This window comes from Poecilia latipinna, unplaced genomic scaffold, assembly GCF_001443285.1.
Source record: "Poecilia latipinna isolate Pla-1442-1.1 unplaced genomic scaffold, P_latipinna-1.0 Scaffold282, whole genome shotgun sequence".
Classification (NCBI taxonomy): Eukaryota; Metazoa; Chordata; class Actinopteri; order Cyprinodontiformes; family Poeciliidae; genus Poecilia; species Poecilia latipinna.
In genome coordinates this window covers 239,478-250,722 of record NW_015112898.1, presented here as the reverse complement: position 1 = coordinate 250,722, position 11,245 = coordinate 239,478, and the positions used below count along the sequence as shown (strand labels likewise).

At 35.4% G+C, this 11,245-nt stretch overlaps 1 protein-coding gene across 3 annotated transcripts in view; it reads right to left on the bottom strand.

Annotated features, from left to right (window-relative positions):
* The window catches only part of LOC106948319 (serine/threonine-protein kinase tousled-like 2), a 27,220-nt gene that overhangs the window by 4,475 nt on the left and 11,500 nt on the right, over nt 1-11,245 (bottom strand). For 2 of the 3 annotated variants that reach the window (XM_015033919.1, XM_015033920.1), the window contains exons 3-20: nt 9,929-10,000; nt 9,616-9,685; nt 8,784-8,821; nt 8,528-8,620; nt 7,351-7,452; nt 6,559-6,651; nt 6,348-6,458; nt 6,130-6,266; nt 5,042-5,191; nt 4,425-4,491; nt 4,243-4,340; nt 3,972-4,053; nt 3,736-3,827; nt 3,565-3,654; nt 2,083-2,252; nt 669-801; nt 459-570; nt 270-377 (exon numbers count right to left, since the gene is read on the bottom strand). In XM_015033919.1, the coding sequence (XP_014889405.1) occupies nt 270-377; nt 459-570; nt 669-801; nt 2,083-2,252; nt 3,565-3,654; nt 3,736-3,827; nt 3,972-4,053; nt 4,243-4,340; nt 4,425-4,491; nt 5,042-5,191; nt 6,130-6,266; nt 6,348-6,458; nt 6,559-6,651; nt 7,351-7,452; nt 8,528-8,620; nt 8,784-8,821; nt 9,616-9,685; nt 9,929-10,000 (1,818 nt within the window). The remainder of the gene's footprint in view (nt 1-269; nt 378-458; nt 571-668; nt 802-2,082; nt 2,253-3,564; nt 3,655-3,735; nt 3,828-3,971; nt 4,054-4,242; nt 4,341-4,424; nt 4,492-5,041; nt 5,192-6,129; nt 6,267-6,347; nt 6,459-6,558; nt 6,652-7,350; nt 7,453-8,527; nt 8,621-8,783; nt 8,822-9,615; nt 9,686-9,928; nt 10,001-11,245) is intronic. The other variant, XM_015033921.1, reaches the window with a different exon arrangement.

Below are 11,245 nucleotides of genomic sequence, written 5' to 3'. Positions count from 1 at the left end.
GATGGATAATGGATGGATGGATGGATGGATGGATGGATGGATGGATGATGGGTGAATGGATGGATAATGGATGGATGGATGGATGGATGGATGGATGGATGGATGATGGGTGAATGGGTGGGTGGATGGATGGATGGATGGATGGATGGATGGATGGATAATGGATGGATGGATGGATGGATGGATGGATGGATGGATGATGGGTGAATGGGTGGGTGGATGGATGGATGGATGGAGTTTGGACTGAGCTTTGACCCATGACCTCAGACCTTTGCCTCTGTGGTGACGACGGGCTTTGGGGGGAATTGCACTTCAGTAGCTTTCAGAATGGTGTTTTCTTGGAGGATGTCCTGCTGGGACTGGTTGTGACCAAACGGCTGGCAAAAGGCAAAATGCAGCCGGTCAGAAGGTTAAATGAAACCTAAATGATCCATCAGCCGACGCAGACCAGCGGTTACCTTCCGTCCGTATAAGATCTGGTAGAAGATGACCCCTACTGACCAAACGTCGACCTTGTTGGATATTTTTGGAGGGTCTTTCCCCATTAGAAAGCACTCAGGTGGTAAATACCTGCAAGATTAAGCCACAACTTCAACTTTCTGCAATGTGGTCGGAGATAAAACGGTAATTAACTCTTTAAGTTGTTAGATTTTGGTTTGAGCGTTTACCAGTAGGTCCCTGCTCCTTGTGAAGTCAGATCCATGCCATCAGCAGAGCTGTCGTCGTCCACGATCTTGGACAGGCCGAAGTCGGTGATCTTTATCTCCCCGCACGCCGTGCCGTTAACCAACAAGATGTTCCCTGAAAACGCAAAAAATGACAGTCTGAGCATTTAATGAAAATCAGCTGAAGGGTTTAAAAACTACGTGCAACTGGAAGGTCTTCAAGTATCCAATGGGGTTCCACAAGGCTCTAATCTCGGATCCTTTCTTTTTATAATATATATATATATATAAAAACAGTTAAAATAGTCATTTTTTTGCCAAAAGATCATTTAGATTAAAAAAAATCACTTTTGGCAAAAAATGACTTAAGCCCAATTTTAGGAAGGTGACAATATGCCAATTCTCATTTTTATGCTGATGACAGTGTCTTATTTTGTGCTGCCAAAACAGTAAAAATAGCTTTTTAAAAGCTACAAGGAGCTTTTGCTGTATTTATGTGTTTGTATTAAAATGCTCAGAAATCTAAAGTAATGTTGTTCTTTTATTATAAGAGCACATCTAAGTGATTTTACACGTTATTATTTTTTAAGTTACTCAGATGTTTTAGTGTAAATATTTAGGTCTTTATTATTGTTGATTCCCTGGGATTTGTTCTCCACATTCAATAAACATTTTGAGTTTTTATCCCAGAATTAGATCTTGTTTATTATTTGAGGCAAAAAAATATTTAATGTTTTAAAGAGATGTAAAAATGCTTGTAAAACGATTTTCAACAGTTAGATTAAATATTTATATTTATTGATTTTTTTCTAATTATTTTCCTTCTGAAAAGTTGAAACATATTTGAAGGAATGAATTTTCAAAAATTAGAAATTATTTTTTTGGTGGAAATTTGTATAATTAAAATTTTTCTCACTTGAATAGAATAAACACAAACGTGAAACTTAGCGTTTCCCATTTAGCCTCACCAACATAATCTGTAATAAAAGAAGAAACATTTTAAACACTGTAAAAAATGAACATCTAAGTTGGCTTAACTTAGAAATGAGCTTTAAAAAAATTATAAAAATGTAAAACTATGTTGGGTCAACTTGATGTAATGATATAAAAAAAATAAGTTATGGCAGCTTGTAAAATTTCTCTTAATCAGTTTTAGTTTAATTAAGTCAACTTAACTGAAGTTGCAACAATATTGTTTCTTAAATGTTTTGAACGTTTTTAATAATCAGTTTGTAAATAAGATACTTCTCATTTGCTGGTGTGTGCACTTTTTTATCCAAGCTGCATTATAATTGCGTTTTGATATCAGTGGTTTTATGATTTGCTGCTGCCGTTTTTGCTCAGGTTTCTATTTTTTAATCTCTGGTTAAATAAAGGTTAAAAACAAGCAAAGCTCAATGAAAACATGCTGAGGTACCAGGCTTGAGGTCATAGTGGATGATGGGAGGCCGGATCTGGTTGAGATACTTGAGGGCGTTGACGAGCTGCATGATGATGGAGCGTCCCTCCTTCTCCGTCATCGACTTATTCTGCTTCAGGTAGAAATCCAGGTCGTTGCCGCCGCAGTACTCCAGCACCGTGCAGAACCTGGGAACATTCAAAGCAACAAGCAGTTTTGTTCTGATTAATTATTCAAAGGAAACTAGCAGAAGGACGAGTTCCCCTGCTTCGCTAAGTGAAGCTAAATTGTCGTCACATCAGACAGGAAGTGAGAAAATACAGATTTTTAAAGTAAAATCGATAGATAAATGAATCCAAGTACATTTTATTTTATTTTATAATGCGAACTCTGTCATGATCTCCACTTATAAAGACGATAACCATGAGTTATCTGCTTTGGCAGATGATAAACATAACTTTTTACCTTTAGATTTGATTCTAGAGTTGAAACGATTAATCGGCTTTATTGTGATTAATCGTTTATAATCAACTAATTTAGCAATCGATTAACTGTGTACTGGAGTATACAAACTAAAAAACAAGCCAATTTGCTGAAAGAACAACACACTCAGAGCAGTGATTAAGCCAAAATATTACTAAAAATATAAACATTTTGGATTTAAGATTTGAAAAAAATACATGTATAAGTTAAATAAGTTTTAGCTTCAACTGATTGACATTCTGTAAAAAACTCACATTAAGCTGCTTTTGTTATCCAATTATAAATTATTCAATCCAATAAACAAATAAAAACATCAGCCCTACATCGTATTTATGCAAAAATAAAGGAGAATGTTGATGTTGGAAGTATGTTTTTCTCTTTTACTACAAGTGATAAAGCATATCCTAAAGGAATGCTGTGTTATAAATTTTTAGGCAACAAAATGTTTATTTTCTTATTTAAAAACTTAATGATTATTGGTTTATTTGCATACTTTAAAGTATTTCTAATATTGTTAATAAGACTAAAGGCAGTGGTGTCCAAATATTTTGCCAAAACTGGCACATTTAAACTACTGAAACCATTAAATTAAAAATGGAAATATCTGTATTATTTTTTCAGCTTTTTTTTGTTGTTGTTTTAGCTTCTCAACAATGAACAAAATGTTCCAAGAAAAAGCTTTGGCTGTTGCCTTACTGGAAACAAAACCAAATATTTCCAAATATTTGGGTGATGAATTGTTTTCCATTGTGTTTGCCAAATTTTTCCACATTTTCGACTTGCGGTCAGGGGCCAAACTAAATCATTTTAATGGCCACAAAAGGCCCCTGGGCCTCACTTTGGACAGCCCTGCCTAAAGTGGTTAAACAAAAAAATCTGCAGAATCTGACAACTTTTTAAAAACCGATTAATCGTCAGAATATTTGATAGAATAACTGTTAATAATTGTTATTTGCAGCTGTGCAAATCTTAAAACTGAAGCATTTAATAAGCAGGATATTTTTTTTAGGAACTTACGAATCTCTGTCGATTGAGAAGTAGTCGTAGAGTTTGACTATTCTAGGATGGTCGAGTTCTTTGTGGATCCTGTATTCTCTACAGGCGTGTCTGCAGACAGACGCAGGTTATTAAGAATGAAATATTTCCATTAAGTTGGAATCAGAAAGGTTTTTATGGATTTGAACTCACCTGTGGTAGTTTTGCTTCTTCTCCTCCCTCCAGTTCTTGTTGAGCTGATGGATTTTGATGGCTACATATCTCTGTTCTGTTAAATCAAACGCCTGAAAAAGAAAACTTTTACTTATTTACCAACATTAGAGGACCGTATTATTATTATTCAACAGCTCTTTAAGTTATTACATTTTAGTCCGACATTGAGCTAGCCTAAAGTATAAATGGAGAAACAACACAAAGCCTCTGCTTACTTTAAAAACTTCACTGAAGCCTCCTCTTCCTAACAGTCGTAAAAGCAGGTATCGATCATTCAGTGTGGGATGGTCTCTGAATCTGCAGAGAAAATATTTATTTCACATTTTATTTTGTGATTTTTTTTTGCAATAAAAATCACTGATTTTCTGATGCTGCTTTAAATTTGCAATAAAATGCAGGGATTTGCTCTTTAAGACAGACTCTGGACACAACTTTTTTCTTTAAAACAATATAATTTAAATATCATTAAGCTGGGATAATACATACTGCGAGTTGTCCTCATTGTGGATTCTCTTGAGCTCCCGAATGTGCAAATTTCTAACCCTCTCCAGCTGCTCCAGCTCTGTCTGGATCTCTGCTTCTTCCTGCAAATCAACCACAGAGACGTCTCTCCTCTTCTTCTCAAATTAAACCTGCAGCTCTAACACTGAACTGTGAGAGAAAAGTACCTTTTTTAAACGGCCTATTCGAAGTTTGAAAATCTCCTCTTGTTCCCGATACGCAGCCAGCGACAGCCTGGATGAGACGGGATTGGAAAACTCAGATTAGACGGATTAAAAATAAAAATCTCAAGCTTAGTGTTACAGCATTAGTGCAGCAAACTGTATTTTATTACAAACTGAGCATGTTAACATATTTACGCCCCTTATATTTGTGCATTTTGACATGTCACAACTATAAATTTGACTTCATTTTATTGGGATTTTACCAAATAAATTTTATCATGTTAGATGCTTTCCATCCGACATGAACCATTTAGCAGAAAAGAGTTGTGAGTTTCCAGATGTACAAAACAGGTCAATAAAAACTTCTAAAGACTCGACAAAAATGTGATTTGACAAGTTATTGCTTCATTCAAATGCAAGCCACACTTTTCAGATATATTTTATGTCAGTCAATCGCATAAAATCCGAATAAACATGTTAAAGTTTATGATTTTACCGTCATAAAATGCGGAAAAGTTCAGTAATTTTCAAGCATTTTCAAGGATTTCCAGCACCAGTATGAACCCTGCAAGGCGCGTGAACGCATTGTGGTAAAGAAAGGAGAACTGTTTTGTGCGTACGTTTCGTTCTCCTGGCCGTTGTTTCTGCTCTTCCGCTTGTTCTGCTCCATGTTTGGTGGAGGCATCTGGACCGCCGGAGGCTTCCTCTTCCCCAGCAGCTTCCTCTGTCTCTCGATGTCTTCCCGCTGCGAGTTGATTTGCTCCTGCTGCCTAAAACACAGAGAAAATAACAAAATGCTGTCAACGCCTTTACTTCTCTGTCTGCAGGGTAAACACTATGTGCCTATAAGTAAATAATCTAGGTTATTACAGTTAACTAAAACTAACAAAATGACAAAATCTGAAACTGAGAAAGCATTTCTGTGAACTGAAATAAATAAAAACATCTATTTAATACGGAAAAATTACAACAAACTGGAACTATATTGTGTGTTATTCAAACAAACTAAAACATACTGAAATTATAGATATAATATTCGTTTTCATATTTATTTATATATTTTTTTAGCCTCTCAATTTAATTTTTTCCCCCACTTAAGCAATTTATGTCAACTGTCTGAAAATTACAAGACAGCGGCAGCAAAAGTTGGGATGAATTATTCAGTTACTGCTGTTGAACAATAACTGATTCTATTTTTTGATGTTCGATAATTGATAATCGGACTTTTTTGAATTCTGCATCTAAAAAGTAACCGAAGTATGAAAACATTTAAACAGCTACTGTATCTAATAAATAAAAAATAAACTGAAACTAAATATTTAACTAATAAAAACTAACAAAAAGTCACAATGAAATAAAACTAAACTATAATGAAAAACCCCAAACTATCATAATGCTGCAAATAATCAACTGAATGTTCAGTTAAACTGAGTTCAGTCATTTCCATTCTAGTAATTCATATTTTTTGAAGCACAATTGTATTTAGAGAAATATCATAACCTAACTTATTTATGGTTTCGGTTGTGTGTGGGTTTTATTTATTTCTGCTTCTATTTTGAATATTTAAAAGATGCTCCAGTGTTAAGCGTTTATCCGTCTTACGAGATGAAACTTGCATTAATATGATTGAAAATGGTTAAAAAAACAACATTATTGCTGTTGCAGTAATTACAGGAGCAAGTTAACGTCCAGTAAAATGTTTACTGACTTGATGAGTTTCTGGAAGGCGTATCCGTCGGTCCACTGCTCCGTGAAGGACGCTCCGTGGCGAACGGTGGTGAAGTGACCCAAACGCAGGCGATCCTGCATGCTCTTGTCCCTGCAAGCCATTTTCTCCCTCTTTGACTTGAAGAACAGGAAACAAAAGGATTAAGAACTTAAAAGTTAAATGTTTATAGCAAAGATAAAAATTTAGCACACGCTAACCTGCTCAATTAGCAGCTGCTGGCTTATTTTCACACATTTGTTCAGCCGCTCCTTGTAGCGCTCAAGCATCTTCTGCTGCTCGTCGACCTGACGCCTCAGGTCACAGTTAGACTGCAAAGACAAGAAAAGAGATGCATCATTTATCATAAAAACATCTGGTACAACATCTGTAAAAGCTGTGTTTAGAGCAGGAAGTATTTAAATATCTCACCCTCACCAGGTCGTCTATCCTCCCTTCGGTTCGCTCCAGGTCAGAGTTCTTGACCTTTTCTATTGCTTTCAGTTTCAGCAGCGTCAGCTCCGACTGAAAAAAGAAGAACATAAAAATCTCCTTCCTAAACAATAAGGCCACACTTTAAATCATCAAAGTAAAAAAACTGGGTGTCGTTTACGTCAACTGTGTCATACGAGTAGCAGTGATGAGGTTTCTCTGTTCTGACTAGAATCAGGATTTTTTGATTCCATCAATCAAAATATAGCACAAACTCTGGTCATGTGTAAAATTTTACTTTTATTTTCTGCATTGTTTACAGTTTTGAAAAAAGAAAAGGAAAAATAAATGCAGTTATAAACTCTGCTCCAAAACCAAACTTTTTCCAGAAAAGTGCTGCGCGTTTGTCTCTTGCAACTTAATTGTTAACAAAAATATAAACAAAATAATAGCTAAAAATTCCTTACAACATAGATGTGAACAAAAGTTTACTTAATCTGATCTCAAACGTTTCAAAAATGGTCAAACACATAATTTTAATAAAACTCCAGTCGTCACACCGGGAAAAAAAAAGTCTCCAAGATTAATGGAAGGGTAGAAAAGTTACCAAATTAATCATAAAAATTCCAAATACAAAAATGTATTAATCTGGTTCCAAACTAACTTAAGTGTGTCCTAACTTGCATAAATATTTACAAAATCTGAAAATAAATGGCCACAACAAGTTCACTGAATAAAAATACAGAAGAAAACGCCGAATGTTTGAGTTTGGCAGTGAATAAAATGATTTACCTGGATTGCTTTGTGAGAACAGGAAGTTGTAGGAGTCGTCTTAAAGGAGCTGCAGGAAGAGGAGTCGGTGTGGGCGGAGCCTAAGGACGAAGGGCTGCCGTTCTGAAAACACAAACAATTAAAGGTGACGTCAAATAAAATACAGTCACTGGAATATAAATTTTTTTTAAATCAACATTTACTGGATTCTGATACTTTTTTTGTTTTTGTACAAAATTACTGCAATTTTTGTTCACTGGTGACAAAGTTTGGTCCAGTTAGTTTGATCACAATACTTTGTAATATTATTGTGATAAAAATAAAAGTGTCTAACTTTAAAAACAAACTCAATAATTTCCACTTGCCTGATTTATCGTTTTTGTCTTTTCTCCCTTTTTTACAAAAACTGGACAAAAGTTTTCAGTCTGGTGCTTTACAGAAACTTCATAATTAATTTTATTTGTTGTTTATATTGTTTTATTTATTTTGCATATTTAAATTGTTTTTCAATGTTCATTAGAATTTAAAGTTTATTTTTTGCATCATTACGATGTCATCATATTACTTGAAAATGGTCTCAAAATAATATTATTGTCTATCGCGATAATTTCTGGGACAATATATCGTCCAGCAATATTATCGTAACAAGCCTGACGGTAATTGTGTCACAGCAATTATTGCCCCACAAACACAAACAATGCATTTCAAAACCATTGCCATTCGTAGTACACAATAAAAAAAAAGAGTGATTTTTACCACTAAGCTGCAAATTGCAATCATATTTTTTTCTAATTTATTGGTATTTATTGATGACTTTATTGAACAAATAGTGGAGAAAATAGTAAAACTGTCCAGCTTGACAATAAGGGCATTTCATGGGGGGAATTTAAAGATTAAATGAAATTTATCGTGACAAAATACAAGTATAAATTCTTACCATGATAACAGATTTATCACAATAAAAACAATAAATGCCAACTACTATACGTCTACGATAATTTGTTGCTTTGCAGGTAAAAAGAAAGAAATCCACAATAAAATAATTTCACATTTTTAACTCAGAAATAAAAAAAAAATCTTTCAACTTCCAGTGAAACAGTTTGGACATCAAAGAAAAAAAAAAGGAAATGAGAGAAAGAGGAAGATAAAAAGAGAAGATGAGGAGCAGAGAAGACTTAAGATGGACGCCAGTTCTCACCGGAGGATAAGACAGAGAGCACTGCGAAGAGGAGCGCAGCAGCAAATGGACGCCTCGCGCAGGACTGGCGCCAGAGCCGCTGCTACCAGCAAACTGGGCCAGGGGCAATTTGGAGAAGGGAACCAAATCAAGAGAAAAGGAAGAATAGTAACTCAGTAAAAGACGAGTAAAGAACCTCCCTACACAAGCATGAAGGTTAGACAGGAAAGCTTGAAGGAGAGTTGAAGTAAAAAACACATGAACTAAATGGACTCACCTCAAAATAATCATTTCGCTTTTGCCCTTTTCCCTTTCCTACAAAGAATCAGAAAATGCAACAATTCAATACTTTTTTATTTTTAACATGATGGCAGTATAAAATAACAAACAGGAAAAAGAAGAGACATATTTTAGTAATCTTAACATGTTTGAAGAGGAGCAGGAAGAAGAAACTCCTACCCCATAAACTTGTTTTCAAATGTAAAAGAAAAGTTACACAAATTAACAGTAAGAATTTTACACAGCATCTAATATACTGTGATATATACATACATTATTTACTACAACATTTTACCCTTATTGGATGAAAAGGCGTCGCCGACGACACATTTTTACAAGCCAACTTCATGGCACCGTAACTCTGCGAAACTTTGCGCTATCTGAAAACGTCCAACGGTTTCTGAAAGAGGAGACGTTGTGCTTTCCATCCAACATCGGGTTATTGCGGTAATTTCACTCCTGTCATTGCAGGGAGCATGTTTTTCTTCAGTTAACTCTGAAGAAATACTCTTTTAATAGACGGTAAATTGTAAATAACTGCTAGATACTGAAAGCTCCAGCTGTTAGGGGAAAAAAATTTACTCACAGGACATTTAAAGAACTCTGAACAATTAAAACAAGCAAAAATATTCAGGTGGAAACTTGAAACTTTGGCCTTAAGATGTTAACAACTTCTCGACGTTGACATAATTAAATCTAACAGCTGTAGTGAGAAGCCCAGGTTTGAGATGTTGTTGACTTTATATTTAAAGTTAAGCAAACATGCGATTCATTTCAGTTAAAGATCTCAAATTATTTTGATGTTTTGTTAGGAAGCAGGTTGGGCGTACCTTGGCTGCTGCTGTCGAAGATGTCGCCTTTTCTTTTCTTGCTTCTCCCGTTGGCCTTTCTCTCCAGAGACTGAAAGGAGCAAGAACCAGCTTCTATTTTTAAGTGTTTGAAGAAATAAATAGCCAATATAAACCTGCACTAACTGTCCAAACACATTGAAAAACAAAAAAATTAAAGTGAGATTGACTTATTTAAACAAAAAGTTAATTATGCTCTTCGCTTAATGCAAACATATAACTGTAATAAAGAAAAAAAGCTAATTACAACTTAAAAAGACAATAAAAAAGCATTAAATATTTTTTCCCGACCAACCTCTGGTTCCTTGTCGCTCAGAGACCCAGCGCTGCACTGAGACTGGTTTGACGATTCGCTGTTGGCAGAAGTCTGCAACAAACAGAAACAAAAGCCAGGATCTCCTGCTTTAACGTATCCTATAAATAAACCTATATATTGAAATCTCAGAGGTTAAAATACATCTTAGAAATGATTGGAGACATTTTCTCACTAGATTATTTGGAAAACTGGCTCAGATAAAATTCAATCCTTAAAACAGCAACAAAAACATTTTCCAACGTTTTAGTCCAAGTTAGGTGAAATTTCAGTGCCATGGAGTCAAACATGTATTTGGTTTTTGTGTAGATGGAAAAGCTAATGCAAATTCTTCAACCAATTAGCCTCGAAGCATAAACTATGACTAAATTCACTCATTTTTCAACTTAAGAAATTAGTTTTTCCACAAATACATGCTTCATTTTCATTAAATCTCAGGATTTCCTGAATCAAATAATGGCTGCTTTTTGTTTCCCAAAGAGTGGGAACAGAAGTAGTTTGGAGCCATAATAGCCGACATTTGCATCATATCATGCACCCGGCTTGAGCTGTGGTACCATTTCAGTGTCACTTGTTTCTAGTGGAACAAAGAGCTGCTGGCCGACGTCCATGTCAGCCAACACAGAGCTCTTCTTGTTTTACCTTCAGCCCAGTAACACAGACCGTTCTGCTCAAGAAGAATCCCTGAACGCAGAACAGAGAGGACTTTCAAACCTTTCTGAACTCGAACACAAACATCATTCTGTTACACTTTGGGATTACCATCTTCTTCAAGACTGTGCCCTACATGCTGGGGGGAAAACTGGCATATAAATTTATCCTCATTGTAAATCAATAAAAGCAGTTGTACTTCCAAGTTCATTTTGAATTTAAGCCAAATGTTAAGACATCTTTGCGGAGAGAATTTCCTTTTGGACCAGAGGTGGGCAGAGTGCCCACAAATTGTACTCAAGTACAAAGAGTAAGACTACTTCAACTTTTCTAGAAGCCTGGTTGGTTTGGTTTTGTTGGCTGGCTTGGTTTTGTTGAGTTGGTAGGTTGGTTGGTTTGGTTTTGTTGAGTTGGTTGGTTGGTTGGGTTGGTTTTGTGCAGCTAGTTGGATGGATTGGTTTTGTTGAGTTGGTTGGATTGGTTTTGTTGAGTTGGTTGGTTGGTTTGGGTTTTGTGCAGCTAGTTGGATGGATTGGTTTTGTTGAGTTGATTGGTTGGTTTGGTTTTGTGCAGCTAGTTGGATGGATTGGTTTTGTTGAGTTGGTAGGTTGGTTGGTTTGGTTTTATTGAGTTGGTTGGTTGGTTGGT